This window comes from Caenorhabditis briggsae (genome assembly GCF_000004555.2).
Source record: "Caenorhabditis briggsae complete genome, chrII, whole genome shotgun sequence".
Taxonomy (NCBI): Eukaryota; Metazoa; Nematoda; class Chromadorea; order Rhabditida; family Rhabditidae; genus Caenorhabditis; species Caenorhabditis briggsae.
This window is the reverse complement of record NC_013486.2, coordinates 9,580,937-9,603,686: the sequence shown is the minus strand read 5'-3', so window position 1 is coordinate 9,603,686 and position 22,750 is coordinate 9,580,937. Positions and strand designations below refer to the sequence as shown.

General features: G+C 38.5%; 3 protein-coding genes across 3 annotated transcripts; 2 read left to right on the top strand and 1 right to left on the bottom strand.

The window, feature by feature from the left end:
• Positions 1 to 2,518: 2,518 nt before the first annotated feature.
• Positions 2,519 to 4,328, top strand: CBG25629 (the record flags this gene model as incomplete). Its single annotated transcript, XM_045242514.1, has 2 exons — positions 2,519 to 2,562; positions 4,196 to 4,328. The coding sequence occupies 2 exons, from the start codon at positions 2,519 to 2,521 to the stop codon at positions 4,326 to 4,328; spliced, it is 177 nt and encodes a 58-aa protein (XP_045098164.1).
• A 3,118-nt stretch (positions 4,329 to 7,446) lies between these two features.
• On the top strand, positions 7,447 to 17,208 carry Cbr-abts-3 (the record flags this gene model as incomplete). The annotated part of the gene is made up of 15 exons (XM_045242513.1): positions 7,447 to 7,999; positions 10,816 to 10,825; positions 11,496 to 11,709; positions 12,504 to 12,556; positions 13,212 to 13,300; positions 14,035 to 14,125; positions 14,487 to 14,610; positions 14,666 to 14,872; positions 14,919 to 15,129; positions 15,178 to 15,291; positions 15,349 to 15,555; positions 15,603 to 16,347; positions 16,406 to 16,604; positions 16,657 to 16,826; positions 17,145 to 17,208. 15 exons carry the CDS (start codon positions 7,447 to 7,449, stop codon positions 17,206 to 17,208), a joined length of 3,051 nt encoding a protein of 1,016 aa, XP_045092264.1.
• A 408-nt stretch (positions 17,209 to 17,616) lies between these two features.
• On the bottom strand, positions 17,617 to 21,831 carry Cbr-exp-1 (the record flags this gene model as incomplete). The annotated part of the gene is made up of 11 exons (XM_045242512.1): positions 17,617 to 17,745; positions 17,794 to 17,867; positions 18,259 to 18,518; positions 18,568 to 18,746; positions 18,793 to 18,932; positions 18,979 to 19,116; positions 19,906 to 19,965; positions 20,511 to 20,587; positions 20,850 to 20,947; positions 20,992 to 21,081; positions 21,733 to 21,831. 11 exons carry the CDS (start codon positions 21,829 to 21,831, stop codon positions 17,617 to 17,619), a joined length of 1,344 nt encoding a protein of 447 aa, XP_045092263.1.
• Between the last annotated feature and the right edge of the window lie 919 nt (positions 21,832 to 22,750).

Genomic DNA, 22,750 nt, shown 5'->3' with positions numbered 1-22,750 from the left:
ACAAAATAATAAAATATTAATCATAACACCACCAATATTTTATCAGTTGACAAATTTTCAATATCTCTCACAGGAGCCAAGATAATTGAGCTCAAAGCGCACGTATAGTGTGTAAAAGAGAATTTACGGTATATCGTACTGAACGTTCTATGATGTACTTCCTGTTCTCCTGAATTCAAAATTCAATCATCTAAGTTTATTCCCCTATTTATGTTAATATTCATTTCCAGTCTTCCTATTTTCTTTCTTTTTTTTTATTCGTTTGATGTGGAAAAAATGAGAAAAGATACCCTCTATTTTTTGCTCGTCTCGAATGGAGAAAAAACGAAAAAAAAAGAAGAAAAAAAAAATGGAAGAAGGATAAAATTAATTTTCGCGCCCTTTTTTATAGTCGGTATTATATATTCTGTAAGGGTCTTGTGTGGAACAGAAGATGGCATAAAAAAAGAAGAAGGAAAAAAGGCAGTAAAATTCGAAAGCAGCAGTAGCGGCAAAAAATAAATATCAAATTGGCACACACCAACCAACGGACCAGTGTAGTCATGTTTTTTAGGTTTTTCCAGGTTTTGTGTAACTTAACAATTTTTTCTAGGTGGCTCGTGGTGTGGATCTGAAACTCCATTTTGATTTTTCTGGCCCTGTGTGCGTTCACCAAATCGGTTGTTTTACATCGAAAATATACCGTAAAACGTAAAATAGAAGGTCCGCAACACTGTTTCTTATGCAAGATATCAAAAATCTGTAAACTGATGAAATTTTTGGAATATTATGATGAACAATTGATTAGTTGACAACTTTTTTCTATCTTTGACAGGTACCGAGATAAATTGGCCCAAAGTTCAAAGTTGGGTTCGATGTTTCGATTATTAATATTCATCAGAGATCAGAACACATATAAATAAATCAAAAAACTTTTGAAATTCTTGTTATCATATTCAAAGATTTTTTGTGAAAGTGAGCCAATGAAACGCCCCAAATACGATTTTGAATGAGTCCATTAGTTTCAAAATGAGCCGACATTGAGTTTCGAATCCATCATCCTGGCACCAAGTAACAATAAAGTATCACATAAAACTGAATGAGTTTGAATATAATTGGTTTCAAAAGTGCACAACTGTTGGGGTGGGCCTTCTCGCTTTGTTTCCAATCGACATGTGATGATGAGTTATCCCGAGAGCGGTTTCATTTTGTACGGGGTGAAAGTTTTCGAGCATTTCTTCTTCTTCTTCTTCTTTCGTTTCATTTCTCTCGTTTTCACACGTCATTTTATTTTATTACGGCTCACTTGGAGCTATCCTCACCAGTCCTCACCGCCGCGGCGGCAAGAGAATCCCCTCATCGGTTTTTAATTGTAGAATTGTAGTTGTAGGAAAATTCCAGGAATTGTTTGATGTTGCGAACTTTTAACTATGGTTTTCTATGATTTTGCACGTATTCATTCATGCCTTCGGAAATATGACACCGTGATGAGCCGAGGAATTTCGCCAGTGCTCTCCGGGAATCCCCCGACACTTTCACGTTTTGTTTCATTCATCATCTCCTTCTTCGGGATGAGAAAAAATGTTGAACTTTTCTGTTGAAAGATTTGTGTTCTGATCATTTTTTTGAGGTCTGGAACCATTAGATAGATAATTCGTGCCATTTTTTTTTCAAATTAAATTTTACTGGAAGCTATTCATAACTTCACGTCCATCCTATGAATGATGTAGGAGTCCTAATTTTTTGAAAATCAAATGTTTTCTGAAAATTAACCTTTCATTAAAGCTCTAATAGAACGCCACCCCTAACTTTCAATTTTGAGCGAGTATATCTCGGTTTCTGTCAAAAATATCGAAAAGTGGTCAACTAACAAAATATTTTTGATATTATGATAAACATTTCGTCAGTTGATACTTTTGGATATCTTTCACCGGAACCGAGATATATGTTGCTCAAAGTTTGCACTTTAAGTGGCCTTCTATTAGAGTGTTTACGGCTTTCAACTTTCAAGGAGCTAAGATTTTCATTACAACAATCTCATCGTCACTCATCAGAAATGTTCATTGTCACTCATCAGAAATGTTGGTCCCGAATCTCATACGATGTTCATCTCAAACATTCAATTCTACCGTAACCCCGTGGGATTTCCTGAGCCCTTCCGACCCATCATAATTTTCCCACGCAAAGGAAATTGTAAACTACTTAAGAATATTGTTCGGAAATTGCCGTCTTCCCGTTTTTCTTCCGATTGTGATTCTGTCATCTCAAATCAGTTCGTGTTTCTATTAATCTTAAGGCTCATTGAGCTTTCTCTCATTTCATTTTCTTCTATTCATCTTCTTATTCCCACTACACCTGTTCATGTTTCCCTATTCATTTTCTATTTCTTCTTCTTTTTTTTCAATCATTTGGTTCTTCTTCTTCCCTCCAATTCACGGGTCCATCAGTTCTCCGGTTTTCTTCTTCTTCTTCTTCTTTTCAATGTACTTTGGCCATACGAGTAATTTCTTCTCTATCTGTGGGTCCGAAGTTAGCAACAATGTCATTGTGTCGTCGTGTCTCCTCCCGTTGGTCGCCCTCCTTGCCAATTCAATTGGTGCAGATCCTACGGAGAAGACTAAATCTGACGAAGGCCCGCTTGTGTTATTTTTTGTCATGTCCATCTGACTTTTTTTCTCTCTTTTCTAGACAACCACAAAAAGTCTTTTTGAAAACGGAAAAGAAAGGTTAGGTTTCGAAATATTAAATCGGCTTCTTCAAGTTTCCATCTAACCACTTTCATTCATTTTTCCATGACTTCAATCTTCTCCTTTCAACTGATAGCACTCTTTTGTGACAAGCAATTAGTTTTCAAACGATTGATGATTTCAATATCTGTGCTTGTCATGATTGAAACATTAAGAATTGCTCTCAGATTTCGGATGGCTCAACACATCTGGGGGCAAAAAAAGAAGAAAAGAAAGACGAGCGGCGATAATTAGAAAATGTTAGTGTTTGTCGAAGAAAATTGAGCAGCAAGGGAGATACTTCTCTAAACGACATGTGTTCGCACTTGTTTCTGTGTGATTCAGTTTTCGTATCCATGACCTGCTTTTTGATATTGATCTGGAAGCTTTGGATTTTGGCTCACGGTTTTCGGTTTTTTGTAAATAATTTAATGTGATGCTTAGAAGAAAATAGCGATGACTATCTGGTTTAGCTTCCAAGCATGCTCACATTATTCCCTAAGAACCTTGAAACCTCTAATAAAGGTGCACTCGGACTGTCAACTTTGTGCCGACCATTTGAACCATTTTCAGAAGTCTGGAGCTGCCAAGTTTCCGATCACTTTGAAAATTTTGTAGAATGTGATACATACCTAGATTGAAAACTTTGTATTCACAGAATTTATTGAAAATTCTTAACTTTTCAGATATTTGCCGATTTCTGAAAGACACCCTTTTTGACCCGTTTTGGTGCTGAAATCATAGGGTCTTTCAAAAATCGCCAAAAGTTGAACAATTTTCAAAAATATTGTGAAGGCAAAGTTTTCAATCTAGGTCTGTTTTGTAACTTCCCAAATTTTCAAAGTGATCGGGAACTTGACAGCCGAGCCCCAGACTCCGAAGAATGGTCACAACGGTCAAAAATCAACTGAAAATTGTGTGACCTGTTGAACGGTACTATATTTGAAATAAATCGAGTATCCCAGTAGGCTCTGAAAAAAATCCCGCCAAACTTCACATATCCCAGAATCCCTGAATTTTACCGTACCTTGTCTTCTCGGAGAGTCCGCCGTCACATGAGAAACAAGAACATGTCTCGGAATTCCAATTCACTCTATTTTTTTTTCTTTTCCAATATTCGACATCTTCTCCCTGAGGGACTTCGTCGGACACTTCTGATGAATTTCGCCTCCGCCATGAGCACATATTTCTGTGGAAGAAGCTCCGTTTTCCACTTCATTTCGACTTTTCCTCGGAAAGAAAAGTTTTTAGACCTCTTCTTCTTTTTTTGCAAACAAGAAATATGTGTTGGTTTGTCTTTTTTTGAGCTAATTTGTCCTGTGGTCTTTGGTCTATTTTTTTTGGACCCCCCCCCCTGGATGATCTAAAAGTTCATTCAAAGAAGTTCTGACTCCTGTCTATCAAAAAGCTATAAATCTAGAAAAAGAAATGAGATCTAGAAGACTTTGGATTTCGAAAATCAGTCCCTCAAAGATTCGTTTACCTTTAAGAAATGAGCATTCGTATCCGCCTCCGTGGCGCCTCGTAACCCGTCAATCAGTCTCATTTGACAAGAAGGCATCTGAAAAAAAGCAGACGACGTTGGAGAAGAAAACTGAGGAGAAGGAGAAGAAGTTCAAGTAGTGGAGGGGGATGTAAATGTGATGCTTTCTGACTGAGTCTCAACTGATGAGTCGACATCTTCCCACACCGGTTTTCTTGAGCCGGCTTCACACATACATCCAATTATTTGCAACAACGTCTTCTTCTTCTACTTCTTCTTCTTCTACCTCTCCTTCGATCGACTAGTGTGTGTATTCAACAATCCGTTTTCTCCCACGCACCTCATCTTGCTCGGAGAGCATCTCACAGCGTTTCCATTTCCAAACTTTTCTTCTTCTCACTGTTTCATTTTTTCTCCGTTCCCATATTTTTCCAATCCCTCCCTCATCACTGTTTCAGTTTCATTCACTCCGGGGCAGCAAATGTAAATATTCAGGCGCCTGGGACTGAATCCTCCAACACATATACACCGCCATTTTCTTCCCGTTTCTCATATGTATGCTCTTTATTCTGTTTCTCTATTCTGCCGCCCCGTTTTTCGCGAAGCATCTTCTTCTATTTTACGCCTGCTTTTCCATCTCATCCCGAGGCTGAAATCTCCATCTTCATTTAAACTAGGTCATTCAACCCCAGAAACTGATTGGATCAGTCCTAAAGATGGTTTGAGACTTCAAATATCGTTTTTGGTACCTTTTACAGTAACAACACAATCTGTTAGAATTCCGTAAATGATAGGCGCTTAAGAACACTCAATTAGATTTTGATCACCAAGTGAATTAGGGGATGATTCTAGTCAACATCTCTTATTGACATTGAAAAATATAAAAGTTTATTAGTTTGAAAGATTATCAAATTCCTCTGTTCAATGAAAGTTTTTGAAAACTTATAGGATTGTTTCCAATACAACTCACACTATTTTGAACATAATAATTACTGCAAAACCTGTAACAGAAGATCCCGGACATTTTTAAGTTTGAGCTCAATTATCTTAATTCCTATGCAAGATATTAAACATTCATCAACAGGCAACATACTTTGATAATATCAATATTATTATTATTAACAATTTATCAGTTGACAACTTTTTAATATTTTTGAAAGGAACCGAGAAAAATTGGCTCAAAGATTGGGGCCCTTCTTTCACAGGTTTCATGGTAACTTTCTCACTCCCGGTCTTGAATTTTCGAAATATCCAGAACCTTATAATAGTTATCGAGTTCTGCTATTAGTATTCTCCACTACCGTTTGCTTCATCTTGTTCCAAATTACTTTTCCAACAAAAAAAACCTGAAAACAAGTCAGTTTTGTACTCACAAGATCCCTTTTGCCACTGAGGAAAAACCACCAACCCAGAATATTTTTTCGAAAGAAAACATGCTTTTCTTTTTGCTACAAGTTTGTTTCAGTCATGGATATTCCTTAGTTTTTTTTTTGCTATTGTTCTTATTCTTTCCTCTGAACAGAAAAGCAAAAATAAGGATAAAAAAAGAGAAGAAGAACCATCTGTTTTTTTTCTGCCCGTATTCTGCTGTTTGCCACCCTCGCCACCCCCACCACTCGATCCCATCCGAATGTCCCCTGTTCGTTCTTCTTTCTTCTTTTTTTTCATCCTTTTTTTCTTATTTTGGAAGGAATAAGATATCGAAAAGAACGAATTAAAAAATACCCAGTTTCCGGGAAAATAGAAAACGAACTGAGATTGACGAGCCGACTCCGATGGGGGTGCACTTTTTTCAACGAAAAACCAAGATAAGCCATGGCGGCAATGGAAACATGTGAAAAAAGGCAAAATAGAGCAAGATATCTCAGAAAGTCTGTCGGATGTGAGCCAATCGGAAGTTTCTTCTCTGCTGAAGTTTTTCCAATATTTTTATTCTAGGAATCCAGATTTTCAGAAGTGAACAGAACACTGAGATTAGAAACTATTTTAATAAATGAGATAGGTTTAGAGTTTCTGAATTTTCTGAATTGGTTTTCTGAATACCGAAACTTTTAAGCCTCTGTGTCCCCGAGTTCCCAATTTTCTAATGTTTTGAACTTCCAAGTTTCCGAGAACATTCTTGTAAACCCTTATTGGGCTCGAAAAGGCAGAGGTGCTAAATCTCTTATGATCTCTTATGAATCTCTTATGAAAGGATTTGTCATTTTTGCCCCTATGCTATATTTCCAAGGTAATTTAGAACCAAATGCTGTGAAAACTCGATAATTCTGAATTTCGAAAATTTAGAAACCTTAGAAAGTTCTGTCCGAGATCTTGAAATTCGGTATCATCGGAGAAATTTTATCAGAAAATCGAAAGTTCTGAAATTTGAAATTCAATTGTAAGACACAGTAAGAAGAAGCCAGGAGGTTGAGATCCCGGCAGGAGGGGGAAACAAAATGGTATTTTATCAATTATCAATTCCTACACACTTTTGAAAGTGGTTTTCTGAATTCGTTTTGAACTTCCTAGGTTTGATTTTTCCGCGTAATAACAATCCAGTTCGATCTCCGACCTTCTTTTGTTACCCATCACAACATTCGACTCGGCCGTTTCCACCTCAAGTTCACCTTGTTTTCTTCTTTTTCACTCTTTTTCTTTTTTATGCTTTAAACCTCCAACTGCACCATCGTCTTTCTCAGTTTCCCGGATGTAACTTGATCTGATTTCTATCACCTTTTACTTGACAGTTATCCTAGAAATCCCAGTTTTTTCCTCTTCCCATTTCCAGATATGATGTGTATTTGTCCTTTTTTCCACCCCGGGAGGGTGAAGATATTGCTTTCCATTGCTCTTTTTGTTGCATCCACCCTCACATTTATAATTGCTCCTCTCACCACCACCCCCCCCCCACGAGCTCTTTGCTCTTTAGGCTTTTTTTTCAAACAAGAGCAACATAAGAAAAAAGAAATTGGAAAAGAAATGAGCTACAGTATCCCACCACACAGATTATGTAAATGAAATTGGATGACTCTATTTTTCTATTAGTCTTTGATTTTCCGTCCGATTTTCAGTTCGACAAGATGGACCAAATCCTTTTTAATTGAGAAAAAAAACAATCCATGCAAAAATAGCATTTAGATTGCATTCCTCTATCCCGATTTACCTCATCCTCTTCTCTTCTTCTTTCTTGCTTTTTTTCTCCGAAATCTTCTGATTACTGTACCTTCAGAAGCATATCTATTGACCACTATGACGAGACAATAGAGTCTATCAGTTATGACAACTCCGGATTCGGATAGTATTGCCGATCCGTTCGGCGGTTCTGATCCACCATCAGCACCACTTACATTTCGTGCACCGCCCGTCTCAAACTGTGCCAAGTCGATAATCGATCGGAAGCTACGGAAGTATGCATCAGAAACATCGTTTGCAACCGAAACTGCAAGTGAATCAAGTCTCGAAAGAGAAGTTCCAAGTAGATCGAGAGTGTTCACAGTGAAACCGGTTGGAACACGTACACCTGGTGGGATTGTTCTGACCAACGGTGCTAGTAATAATAACAATTCAAACAACGGAGGAGTTCATCGTAGTAGAAGACGACATGATTCGGATGCCAGTGGATCTGCCAACTCGGAAGCTACGGTGGCATCTGGAGCCAACACACCCAGAAGATGTCACTTCAGAAGGCCAAAGTCAACTAGTGAGATGCATCAATCGTGTACATCAGCTACTATTCATTCCTTGGAAAGTCATCATAATGAGGAGAGAAGGGCTAGCCATGTCTATATGATCGACGATGATTCAGTTCATGAATTTGAAGATGATGATGGTAAGTGTGAGGGTGCATCTGTGGAACTGTAAACTATGAGAAGCTAATTGAATATCTTGGATACATTTTAAAAATATTACTATCTGAAGTATGTCATTACTATCGGAAAACAGTGATTCTTTGGGACGGTTTTCCCTAACAAATGTACATTTTCGTAATTTTTTCCTTGAAAATTTTTGGCTTACACAATTATGACTACCGTATTCTCTTTGACAGAGGGTTAACCAATCCGTCCACTTTGAGCTGAATTATCTCAACCTCCGTAAAAGATATCGAAAATTTGTCAACTGATAAAATATTGATGAGATTATGATAAACAATTTATCAATTGACAAATTTTTGATATTTTTCACAGAAATCGACATAATCAAGATCAAAGTTAACGGTTTCTATGGGCTTTTAAAGGAAACTCAGTGTCTAGCCAACTGCACAGATGTGCCAAATGCACGTACATATAAGCCTACTTTTGCTGATCGGGAAAAATCTTGCATCCCTATTCAAGTTTTTTTAGAGTTCTAAACTTTCCGTCGTGCTTTCCAAAACTGAAAAAAAATATTCCAAAAATGCATTATTTTCCGTCTACATCAATAATTCTTTGGTGGTCCGCTCAACCTGCCTTCTTCCTCCTTTTTTCCTTCTTCCTCATCTTTCCTTTTCTTCAATTATCTTTTTCATGGTGTTCATACAACCATACGTTTTTTTTGAAAACATGCTGGGATTCTTGTGCTCTTCTCCGGTAGCAGGGATCGGCTCTTCTTGTGCTCATGACACTTTCATGAGATATGAGAGGGAGTGATACTCTCTGTCTGTTTTTTCTAACATGAAAAAAAGAGGAAACAGAAAGAAAAAAAGAAGAAGAAGTTAAAAAAAGAAAGGAAGAGCTCCTCGTGTCATTGCAAATTGAATTTCGGAGCGAAAAATTCTGAAGACGTCTTGTTGGCGAACAAGCACAATTCTTTGATGACAGGAGACGAGAAGTGTGTGGAAACAGAATTTGCGTTCATTTCAACTTATGGAAACTGATGCTCGACGCTTCCGATGGAACAGAAAAAGGAGAAGAAGAAGAACAGAATTACCAGAAGATACTCCTCCTTCGTCTCGTTCTTTGTTGCTGTGTCGGGTTTCTTCCGGTAATCGAATTGGATCGTGTCGGACAGATTGTGCCCCGCGGGGGATGCGGCTCTTTGAACTCTTGAGATGACATCCACTTCTCTTTTTTTCACAAAACATCTGAAGATTATTCATAAGCAGCAGAGGAGCAGCACATTCGAAGAAAACGAATATCCATCTTCTCAGTTTTTAATGGGAATCTATTGAGTTCTGGATTGAAATAGATTGAAAAAAAGTAGGAGATACTTCGACTACTTTAGATAATAATCACTTCTCATGACCGTCGAAAAACTCTGGTCAGAAATCGCGCCCAACGAACCTCGTTGGTTTCACTGCACAACTTCGTTGGCTGAGTATCAAACGATGAGCGAAAAACACGTTCACTCTGAAATTATTAAATTTCTTCTGGCCTAAAAGTTATCTGGGACGCAATTTCTGCTCAGGTATTTTGGAACCCTGGGACTTCTGTTAACTTGAAAAGAAAAAAAGCGGCTTGCAAGATGCCTGCATTATCTCTGAAAATGTACATGAATCATCTGAAAGTGGATCTATTATTGTGGAAAAAGTAGTAGAAGCATAGGAATGGAGAATCTGAACCCGACCAAACATTAACGGCTTCCAGAATTGAGCCACTTTTAACCCGATGACTTCACTTCTTTTCGTCATGCAAATTCTCCAGAAAAACAACTACTGTCAAAATGATTCATCTATTTTTTCGTGTTCATTTTTCCGTTTGCCAAAGTCTGAAATCTGAAATTTTCGATGATCCTATTCTGTACTTCCGTTATACTTCCCGAAATCTTAAGACCCATCATCAGGAGCCGCCGTGGAAAAAAAAATCGGACGACGGCGCCGTTGACGACTTCTGAATGACGGGATGGGAATGAGAAAGAAGGAGAAGGAGAAGAAGAAGGCAGTCTCGAAATCCGATTCATCAATCCCATAATATGCAGCGGAGGTTCCTCCCCGTTTCTTCCCGTTTTCCTTCTTCTTTTCTTTCTTGTCGTCAACGACTCAACTGAGTAGTGAATGGAATGGGCATGAAGTAAAAAAGGCAGGCAAAAAAAAGAGAGAGCGCTGAGAGAAGAATCTAAAAGTGGTTTGTGCTGCTGCTCGTGAAGCTCCCTAGCTCCGCCCCGGACTGAGAAGCAGTGCCCCCTAGGCCAGTCCATCGTGGACGGCTCCCTTCGACATTAGGACCACACTACTTCTCAATTTCTCTCATATTATTACTTCATTACTGTTTCCTATCATCACTTCATTCTCTGATGAATGTGACCAATGTAAAAGTGTTTGTGTCGAATGGCAGTGTCCGAAAAGGATCAGATGTCGACTCGTACCGAACACCTCTTGATTTTGCCAGCTGCAGTTCTGGAATATCAGAAGAATATCCCTTGCTTCCAAAGAATGGAGAAGACTCAATCGGAAGTCAGGGAGGTATTTATATCAAAAAGCCTGATCCCAGGCAAAGGGTGATGGCTCGAAGAACATCCCATACTCTTCTCTATGTACCTGAACAACGTCGAATATCAAACGTATCTGGTAATTCGGTGGCTTCTTGTCCTTCGGGTACTGTACAAACATCTGGTGAAGAAGACGACAAGGTTCCACCTGCTCCATCATTTTCGCTTCATCTCAGTCCAGTGGGAACAAGAAGAAAGTCGGTACAAACTGGAGCACCTGCCATCGGATTTCGACCTCTGAAGACATTCGAACGTCGGGCAAGTCAACCTACACTACAGTTTGAAGCCAAAAAAGTGATGAGCAGTGGAACGAATTCTGGAGGAAATGGAGCTGGCACTGTAAATTTAGTCAATATGACTGGCCCATCTACAACTATTCCACTGCCACCTGACAAAGCAAAGATGCTCACAAAACGTGTTTCCTGGCTATCCATGAAATCGTTACAACAAGAAGAAGCGAAGACTCGAAGATCAAGTGCATGTGGATCGCCACGTGGTGGTTCTCCAAGCCGAACTCTTTCTCAGTATGGATCTCAACCGTTTCTAGCAGAAGATCGGGACTTTGATAGTGATACACCTCCATTGGATACTCTCAGTTGGAGTAATGCGGGAAGTATGTGTTACTATTTCTTTTTTGTCGTTTTTTTGTGTTTCTCGCTAGTGTTTCTTTTGAGATGTTTCCCCCGCTCTACGCTTCGTAGACTTGTTTTATTGCGCTTAGACGTAAAAAAATCTTCTAGTATTTTATTGGGTAACATAGACGGAAAAAAAGGGACAACTAGTGGACCTTCTCCCCCACCAACCGGCGGTCCTCTTCTTCCTACATAAAAAAGTTTGGGGTCCGGCGACGACCCTTCGGGGCGACGATGAAGAAAAAGGAAGCGGGCGGTTTTGAAGAAGACCAATTTCGGTTGATTGAAGAGACCAGATGAGACTTCTGTGGAGGGGAAAACGGAGTATATACTAGAAAAGAGACATTCAGAAAACCCAGAAAAAACTGTGTATTTTTGTATATTCTTTTTTACAGATGAATATGATAATGTGACCTTGATGTATGCGAAACACGAGAAGATTCCGATGAAGGACTTTGGCTCCGAGATTCGAGCAACAATGGACATTGACCATTTGTTGAATAAGGTAGGCAGAAAAAGGAACCGGAAATGTGTTTCTTGGACTCATTAGTTTTCCCAAAAGGACACACCACTATTTTTGGTTTCTCTTTTTGACAAAAGACAACTCAAAACGAATGGGTTTTTGAAAGAACAAAAGTTATGTTAAGCCCGGCTAGTTTGAAGAATTTTTATCTTTGGGAAAAGAGAAACTTATGGAGAGGAGGGAGGAGATGTTGAAAAACCACGTGGCTTTGAAAAACAGGACAGCGGAAAATCGACGAAAAATGCGGGGGTACAAAATTTGGCAAATAATTCGGAGCGTACAAAAATGTTGGGTTCATTAAGGAGGAAAGCAATCTAAGGCCACAAAATTCTCGATTCGGGGTACAAAAATTCTGAAAAATTCGGGATACAAAAAACCTGAAAATTTCGGATTTTGCACCCCCAAATTGTGGATTTTGTACATCTGAATCACTTTGTTTCTGTTTGTACCCACCGAATAGTTGTACCCTCCGAATTCTGTTTCCAAGTGCGTTGTATTTTCTGTACCGCTGGTTTCAAATTTTGTCTTTAAATGTGTCGAAACTTTTATGAGCAAAACAATTTCAACGCAGCGGTACGAAAACTATTATTTATCCATGCATTTTGTACCCCCAAATCACTAATTTTGTACTCCCAAATGAACGTTGTACTCCCCGGATTTTCGATCCGGAAAATCTGAATAATTTCTATGACCCATAGGAAATGTTTGAAGATTCGTATTAAATAATACGAACCTCATAATTCTATTTTTAGTGAAAGCAATTCGTGTTTTTGCAGGCGGTACTCCTTCTCGATCTTCAGGAGACAAGCCTCGAGGAGATTTTTGCCAAGTGAGTTTTTATATTTTTTGTCGATCCTTCTCCGTCTTCAACCCGATCCATCCGAAAAAGCTCCGCGGGGGGAAAAACGACACGCATTTTTTTGTCATCATCACCATCTCATAAGCATAAGTCTATGTTTGATGGGCAAAACGAGTAGAAGAAGAGAAGGAGATGAAAATGAAGTTGTTGGATATGCTGCTTCTCTTCTTCTTCTTTTTCTTCTTCTTCTTTTCTTCTAGTGAGACAAAGTTTGTGTTGGTTTTTTGATGAATAATTAATGATGAATGGAAAATGATCGAGTGGAGGAGAAGAAGGATAAGCACCGGCGGCTTCATATGTCGAGGGAGGGAAGCCTGGAATTTCAATTTCTGATTTTGAACAATGTGGAAATTGTTATTATAAGCTAGAGGGGTCCCAAAAAAAATTGTAAATTATTTTGCATGTGTTCTCAGCTTCCATCTTCGTCTTCTTCTCCCTTGTTGTTGTTTTGAAAGGAAGGAAGTGCTTTTCTGGAGAAAAAAGGGACAGAGTCAGAAATGATGATGATGATGATCGTGTCGTTGTGTGGTTGAGTCGAAAAAAAGATTACAATTTCACTGGGGGGAGACCAAAACAACCAAAAAAAGAACGAACATTATGGTTTGAGATGTCTGTGTTGTTTCAGAATAATTCATGAGATGGATATCCAAGAACCCGAGTTTACGAGCGAACAAGTCAGAAGTGTTCTCTTCACACAGGACGCTGGAAATCAATGTGAGTAAAAGAAACTGATTGAATGGGACAGAGAGAAAATAGAAAAGTAGGCTGGGAAGAAGAAGAAAAAGTTTCAAGACTAAATTATTTATGGAATGATTCTGCAGAACTGAGCTTGTGAAAAGCATAAAAGAGAATCCATGATAGAATAATTTTGCAAAACGTTCTTTAATGAGTCATGCTCCCTCTCAGCATTTTTTTTACCACCGCTCATTGTGGCCGAGGAGGTACAGTACCGGTCAAGATCTACAAAAACATATTTTCAGTTGATTTTGGCCATTTTCAGGGGTCCGAAGCTCGGCTGCCCAATTTCCGATCACTTTAAAATTATTGTAGATTATAAAACAGACCTATGTTGGAAACTTTAAGTTTTCAGAATTTTTCCAAAATTCCTAGTTTTTCAGCTACTTACCGATTTCTGAAGGACACCTTTTTCTTGTTTTTGTACTGAAAATAAGGAAAAAAGAAGATGCCCTTCAGAAACCGGCGAATATCTGAAAAACTAGGAATTTTCGAAAAAATTTGTGAATTCAAAGTTTTCCATCTAGTTCTGTTTTACACACTCCAAGGTTTTCAAAGTGATCTGAAACTTGACAGCTGAGCTCTAGAATTCTGAAAGTGGTCGAAATCAGCTGAAACGGACCACAATGACATCTGGACGCGAATCCTGTGCCCTTCTGTGCCAAAAATTTGCTGAATTCATAACGTTAACATCAATCTCTATTATTTTCCAGTTCACATCCTCTCCCGAACAGTACAATCGATCTGTACAACTGGATCTGTCGGAGGAAGTTTCGATTACGATCAAACGTGGATTTGTGCTCTGTAAGTCGATTCCCATTTTTCCCGATTTTTCTACACTATTCTTAACTTCCGGCTTCCATAGCTAAAGTAATTTGCATTAAATTAATACCGTCTCTTTATGTTCTTTTCCTATACTTTTTCCGAACCAAAAAAAAAGACCAAAGTCGTTTAGAGTTTATCCGAAAATTTCTGAAGGTTTTTTTCGCTTCTCATCCGTAAATTCTTTCCGTTTTTTTTTCAAAAGCTCCTTATTTGATTTTGCATTAACAATAAGGGCACAGTAGGAGCGAGCAGCAAAAAAAAATTCTCGAAGCAATTCATAAAATTTCTGAGCAAAACGAGGGTGGAAAAAGAGAAAAAAAACCAAAGCTCAAATTTTCAGATGCATGCTGAATACAGTTCAGCATCGCCACGTGGCAATCGCTCGTCTTTCGCATCCAACGAATTTGGGAAGGACAATGCAAGATCTTCGATTCATTATCATCGTGATTGCACCTAGTAGAGCGGTTGGTTTTTGAGGAAACAAAATAGACTGCAGTTCCGAAATTTGAAATTTTTCAGAAAGGAACAAAAACTGCGCTGGAAACCACCCGAACATTCGCCACTCTCTTCGCTGATATGGAAATCCGACAGAGATTAGTGATGGCTCAAAGTGTCGAACAATTCCGTTCTACTCTATTATCAGCCGCTAAAGAACTGGCAATGGATCAAAATCAATGGAGGGAAAGGAAATCTTCTATTCATTTGAGTCATGCCAAGGAGCAAATTGTATGTTCCTATTGAAATATCTATTCAAACTATGTTTTGTTTTCAGTTTGGTCCAGAAGCGTGGTATCCATTCCGAGGCCTAAAAGACGAATTCAAACGACGTCTTGCAATCTATCCATCCGATTATCTCGATGGAATCCGGGGTCATAAAACTGTTCAAAAACTCTTCTCAACGGTGGTATTCTTGTATTTTGCGTGTCTTCTTCCAGCAATTGCATTCGGTGTGCTCAATGATGATAATACAAAAGGAGCTATTAGTGAGCACAATTTAATAGGGAACCTATTTTGATAGAAGATATTTTCAGATGTACGGAAAGTGATTATTGCTCAAGCGATCGGCGGTATTTTCTTTTCTCTATTCGGCGGTCAACCTATGATTATATTGCTTACAACAGTGCCTTTAGCGATTTATATAAAAGGTATCTGAACCCGCAAACATTTTTATTCTGATTTTAATTCAAAAATGCCTTTTTCAGTGATATACAAAATATCTCAAGAACTCGGATATGACTTTCTGGCAATGTATGCGTGCGTCGGTCTGTTTTGTCAATTGTTCTTGATACTCTACTCGGCGACTGAGTTGTGCAGTTTGATGAAATTTGCAACAAGGTCTGCCGAGGAAATGTTTTCACTCTTCATTGCAATTGCATTTACGGTCGAATCAATACGGGCAATACACAACAGTGGGTGTTCTTTGAGATGATCCCAAAAATTGAATATGTTCTTCTAGGTTTCAAAAAGAACTACAACGATTGTGACACGTCTGCGATATCTATGAAAGCGGCTCGAACAGCACTGGACGCATTTCAAAACGGGACAACGAATACAGATAGCATCGTTGGCAATATCACGAGCAGTATGAGCATCGGAGATACGGGAAGTCTCTGTAGAAGAGACACGTCCATTCTCTATATGCTTCTGATGTTCGGAACTCTTTGGCTAGGATTATTCTTGTATAACTTCCGAAAGACACCATATTTGACTAGATCGAGACGAGAGTGGTTGGCTGATTATGCACTTCCAGCGTCGGTTCTGATCATGTCGTTCACCGGATCTTATGCGTTCTCCGATATTGAAAGTGAGTTTCTTTCTCCAATGATTCTAGAAGTTCTAATGATTAAATGTGTTTTAGAAGACCGATTCAACCTCCGTTTTGAATTCCCACTGATCCAAATGGCTGATATCTTCTCTCTACCACCATCCGGATATTTTGTGTGCCTTCTTCTCGGATTCTCCTTATCCTTCCTGTTCTTCATCGATCAAAACATCACATCAGCAATCGTGAACAACAATCAAAATAAGCTGAAAAAGGGAACATCACATAACCTGGACCTCTTTGTTGTCGCTCTTCTAAATATGTTCTTATCAGTTTTTGGTCTTCCATGGATGCACGGAGCTCTTCCTCACTCGCCACTTCATCTCAGAGCTTTGGCAGATGTTGAAGAAAGAGTTTCTCAAGGACATGTTCATGAAGTGTAAGTGTCTTTCTCTTTATTTGAAAACAGATATCTCTCACGCATCCAAATGTTTCAGAATCATGAATGTCCGTGAGACTCGTCTGGCTTCTCTCATCGCCCATGTCATGATCCTTGTCTCAATGTTCTTCCTGATTCCGTATCCCCTTCAACTCATCCCAACGTCGGTTCTTCATGGTCTTTTCCTGTATATGGCTCTGACCTCGCTGTCCGGAAACGAGATGTTTGAACGGTTACTTCTTCTGATCACAGAGCAAGTGAGTTATTAGAGCAGCTGAAATTTTGGACATAATCATTCAAATATTTCAGCAAGCCTACCCGCCCACTCATTACATTCGAAAAGTTCCACAACGAAAAGTGCACTTATTCACTGCCTGCCAACTCCTCCAGCTCATCATTCTATGTGCTTTCGGTTTCTCACCTTACCCATTCATTGAGATGGTCTTCCCAATTGTGTGCTTCTTCTTCCTTCCAATACGGTGAGTTTTTTGGAAGAAAAAAACATACCAAACTGATATATCGTACCAGTCAATATGATATGCGATAACGTATTCTTCAGTTGATTTTCAACCTATTTCAGGAGACTTAAGCTCGGTTTTCAGGTTTCCATCAGTTCGAAAACTTTGGAGGGTGTAAAACAAATCTAGATTGAAAAATTTGCAGTCGCAGAATTTTTTGAAAAATCTTTTTTTGATTTCTGAAAAAACACCCCTTCTTAGCGAGTTCCAGACTCTTGAAAATGCTAAAAATCAACTAAAAAATCCTAAATTACAAAAATAACAATTTCTTTGTTCCAGACACACATTGATCCCCCGTCTAATTGATTACAAGTACCTTGATGCTCTGGATGGACGTCATTAGACCTCTCATGTACTGATTTCAAATCCCCTCTTCCCTCAAAATTTCAATAAGTAGATGAGTACTTTCACATTCTCCTACGGGTGACATTCCGCTCTCCCTCAAGTCCCAAATCCCAATAAAACTCTTTTTTTTTCTTTTTTGCTGTAAATTGCTCCAAACATTTTTCATTTTGTTTTGCCTCCCGAACAATCTCTGTTCCACCGAGTGACTTTGTCTTCCACCCCGATTGTTTTTATCCCTCATTCATTCGATTTCATTTTCTTTCAACAAATTTTAGATAACAATGTAAAGTAGAAACGAGAAAGAGATGAATATTTTATCTTTAAATGGGTTTTTTTTTCAATTTTTTAACCCGTTGAAACAAGAAGAAAATGACATGAAAAAGAAGTTATGAAAGAGAAGAACGATTTAGTAGATCTCTGCGAACCACTCCGCTAGATTTTTGTCGCATGCTGGATCGACGCTCACGATGTGAAGATTGGGATATATCAAAAAGTAGAAGAGACAGAATATTACAAATCCAAAAAAGAAGAGCATCTGGAAAATGGAGATAATTCAGAATCAATAGCAATTGGATAAGAATACCTGTGAAACCCAATGGAATCGGTGCATTGTTCGTTGTGTGATTCGGATTTCCAGCATGTCAGAAATATGGGATTCTGAAACTTTGAATACCATTTACATGGAGTACAGTTCTATAAGATATACAACAACGTCTTTTTCAGTAGATGTTCGGCCATTTTGACCATTTTCAGGAGTCCTTCTGGAAGTCACCTGTTTTTTCACGTTTTCAGTACAAGAACGGACCAAAAAGGGTGTCTTTCAAAACTTGGAAAAAGCTGAAAAACTAAGAATTTTCAATAAATTCTGTGAATGCAAAGGTTTCAGTCTAGGTTTGTTTCAAACCCTCCGAAATTTTCAAAGAGAGCTGCCACGTAGCAGTCGAGCTCTAGACTCCTGAAAATGGTCAAAATGACCGAAAGTCAACCGAAAATTTCTGTTCATCTTATGAACCGGTACTGTAAATTGTCCCATCTCCAGAAAACTGACTGTTATTATTTGCTTCCTTTTCTTCTCCAGCCAGTGCTCCATTCGTTCCGTTCGCTCCATTGGGAACTGTCAGCATGTGCTGGTTCTCCTCTGGATTTGATGCTTCTGAATATACATATTTTTGTTTTCTGAACTGTAAAATCATTTGTTTTTGAAAACCTCCGTTGTTCCGGAAGTTCATGCTTGATGTTTTCTTTGCTCGGAGTCGCTGTCTCGTTGACATTTGTGACATTTCATGAAGAGAGTTCCCGCTATCGCTTCTGAATTTCGACGTCTTCTGTGGCACATCTCGGAATAAGTGTTACTCACGTCAACATGATTTTCTGTCGCATATATTTCACAAGGGCCAATTTAATCAGTGAGAGAAAAACTATCATGAAACATACACCCAGATAGATGTCCATTGCTTTTATGTAACTGACACGTGGCATCATTTCGTTGTAGGAGAAAATTAGGAAAGTGATAGCTAGGATAATGGAGATCATGTCCTGAAAATTAGAGTTTCAAGGCCATAGGAAAAAAAAGAAAAAAAACCTGAAACTCAGTTTCTGTTTCCATCCATAAGGATACCCAAGAGGTGATAACAACAGCTGTTGACGGAATGATCAATTGTAGAAAACAGAATCCAGAAGAACGAGAAAATACGAAACAGACATAGAGTCGAGAATAGTTTCCTGAAAATCAAATAGCCTTTATATTTTTTGAAATTTAAGGTTTTACCGGTCGCATAACTTTCCATTTGACTTGTCACATAAGCTTCCTGGATCGTAAAGTCTGGTAATCTGATTTTCTTCAGCTCCAATGCTGTCCTTGCTCCTTTCGACCACTTATATACAACATGGTCGGCCGTGTAGCCATCTGAAATTTTGAATGGCACATAATTCGGAGGGTACAACAATTCGGGGGTACAAGGGGGTACAAAGTAATTTAGGGGTACAAAATCCACAATTCGGGGGTACAATCTAAGCCTTTTTTCGGTGTTTTGTACCNTNGAATTGATGATTTTGTACCCCTAAATTGCTTAGTACCCCAATGACCCCTAAATTTTTGTATCCTCCGAATTATTTTCCTTTTAAATGTTAGCAAATCCCTCTTGTTCTACAGTGTGGCGCATAATTACCCGCACAAAAGTTTGTTCTAGCACAACATTTGAGTGAAACGTTGTACTGGGTTCAAATTTGGGTGTCAAAATTAAAATAGTTCAACAGTAAACTGACCAAGATCATAAAAATACATAGACTTGAGTAATCGCTTTGAAAATATAGGCGATTTGAATCAAACGAAAAATTATAATTCTACCAATTTTATTTCTTCCAAGATACTTATTTCTAAAGATAGGCTCCGCGTCACTTCGAAACCAGCATTTCGAAATCGTGGTAAGGAGGCGAATGGATAAATTTCAGACTACAAAAACAACTTTAGGGTTTTCAAATATGCTTTTTCTGATAGAACACTAAATGAAATTCGAAAAAATCCAAAATTAGATGTTCTCAAAATTCGAAAAATTCTTAAATTTTCCTATTTTCAGAATGTGTTCTATCAGAAAAATCATATTTGAAAACCCTTAGAAGTGACGTGGAGCCTAAAGATATACCATTTTTTATCAATTCGGGTTATTACGCGCCTTCCTGTAGTCCTATTACTTACAACTCTCGATTCCAAGTTTGCAGAGTTGTTTATCGAAGGGGAAAAGTGTTAGGTCCATCGCTGAAAATTCACAAAAACTTCCTTTCTATTTTTTGGTCCATAAAACAACTAACTGCATTCACAAACAAGCGATATTCGTCGGCTGTAAAGTAACTTCCCGGTCTCATCTAATCTCAACAAACTTCGGTGCGAAATCGAGTTCCGTTGCGGGTTTTTTGAGGCAATCGCATTGGGAACAAACGTGTCGGGGAACCTAAAACCAATTGTTTCCGCTTGCATTACTCTCTGATTATGATTTGACCCAAAAAACCAACCATAGAAAATTGGTGTAACTTTCATGTAGAGCCAGTTCCGTTTTGTTTTTGAACAACTTCCGATCGTACCGAAGACGAGGATCACGCCAAGTTCGCGATAGAACAGTTCCAGAGCGTAGTCCGGGAAACAGAAAAATTTTAGAAGGATGCAAAGAAATTACGAAATACCATAGTAACTTCAGAAACTGCTCGAATATTGCTAACCACTACTGACACTTCAACGTAGGTAGCTTCTGAAAACAGTACGTTCAAATCCCTGGAATCAGAATCTGATTTTAAGATTTGTTTCACCTCCTTTATCATTCTCTGGAACCTGTCGATGATCGTACTGAATCCGTCGAAGAAATTGAAGAAAGTCTCGAGTTTCACTGAAATTCAGCAAATTCTTCATGTTAAAATATCGAAATTGCGGATCTAAAAGGATGCATAAAAAGCGAATAACAAGAAGCCGTGCTGTTATACCAAACCAAACTCAACTCAAAAGTGTTAGAGAGGGGTTTGAAAAATTATGAAAAATAAAATACCCATAGGAATCGACGCCTCTGAAATGGTATAATTGGTTAATTTCCATTTTAGTAAATTTGTAATTGTATTGGTTAACAATGACCTAGGATACTGCAAACCACTAACCCTGAACTGAACACTGATTCTGTATTTGACTGAACAAAGTTCTCCAATTCGGTCATTTCCGGCCGATGTGGGGCTTGACCATAGAGCCTAAATATTCCCTATAAAGCATCTATGATCTAAAAGTCCCCCTACCAATCTGTACTTTGTTCGGAGCAGCGCCTCTCCCTAACGGTTCGTCATTTTCCCTCATTAAGTAGTCGTAGTGTTGGCTGATGTCCTGTCGATGGTCACGCTGCAGAGAAAAGAGAGACTCACATAAATCAAACATTTCGAATGACTATTTTTGGTACTTGTTTGGAGGAGTGAAAAGTTCATGGAAGAGTTTTTGGCGGAGAAAAAAATGGGAATGGCAGACAGAGTTTTGACTTTGAACTCTTTGGAAACTGAACTATAGTTGAATCATTTTCTTATCTTTTATCAGTTTTTAAATGTAATTTGAGAATGCTGTAAAACCAGCAATAGAAGGGCCCTCCAACCGTTAACTTTGGCTCCGCATATCTTCGAAACCGCGACACTTTGAAACCAGTCATTTCGAATCCGGCCATTTGAAAACCGTGGTAATACAGGCGAATATATGAATTTCAGACTACAAAAACAAATCGCTCGTAGGGTTTTCAAATATGCTTTTTCTGATATATGTTTTTTCTGAAAAAAAACTGCTTTTGAGCTTTAACTATGAGCCAATATATCTCGGTTTCTGTGAAAGATATGAAAAAGTTATCAACTGGTGAATTGTTTATCATAATATCAGAAATGTTCTGTCAATTGACCACTTTTTGATATCTTTGATAGAAACCGAGCTAAATCGGCTCAAACTGAACTATGTTGGGGTCGTTCTATTACAGGTTCCTTTGTGGAATTCAGATTTTTTTTCAAAACTTACATGTGCATGAGGCTGCGGTACTACATAACTGTTGAAGTCGGCGAAAATTTGTTCACTCAAGAACCATACCAAGAGTGGAAGATGTAGCGAATTCCGCATTTCTATCTGAACTTGGAATCAATAAGTAACCGGCAAAGGGATATCTTTGACTGGCAGATTAGTTGACATCTAGACGAAGAAAGGAAATATGACTTTTTCCATGGGAAAATAGACAAGAGGAGGTCTAAAAAAAGCGGCTCTATCCTAACTGGTTTTGCCTTCAAAAACTGAAAAGAGAGGGAGTAGAGGGGCGTTGCCAAACCAAAAAAAAAACAATATGAGAAAAATGTTCCATTGGGACTTTTGGGAGGCAAATGTTCGCAAAAAATGTAAAAGTTCCAAGATTATGTATATACGATAGAAGAAGGAATCAAAATGGTGCCCTTTTTATGAAAAGAGTCGTGTGACATGACATTGTCTTCCGGGCGCCTCCGGCAGCTCCCATTCGAATATGACATCTGTCTCCAGAATCTTATTCTTTCATCTTTCCTTTTTTCCATCCACTATTTTTTTCTAGTTTCTTAAAAAATGGGAGAGTGAGGACGGTGTGATAGTAATCCCCAGAGGGAGAAGAACAAGGTTCAATTTGAGAAACGAGTAGGAGTTTGAGGTAGAAATAGAGAGAATGAAAGAGTTTCTAAACGTTTGAGAACGATTTATAACAAGGAATCTGGAAGTGCAGACTGCAAAAAAAGGAAGGAAAGATTGATTTTGACAAGTTGAGAGGATAAGAAAAAAGGAAGTTCAAAATTAAGTACGAGGAAGGACAAAAGAAAAGAAAAATGAACGGAAGAGATTGTACTCTATCGGAAGAATGAGAATGCTTGATTGCAAGCATCGACCCCCGATTTTAATTGGTTGCAGAGCAAGCCTCGTTTGTTTTCTGTTTTTTGCTCGGTTTTTTTATTCAAGCAGTCTCGGTGCAACTGGGGGTATTCTTTGGATGAAAATTTATGAGAATTTGAAGGAGTTGAAAATT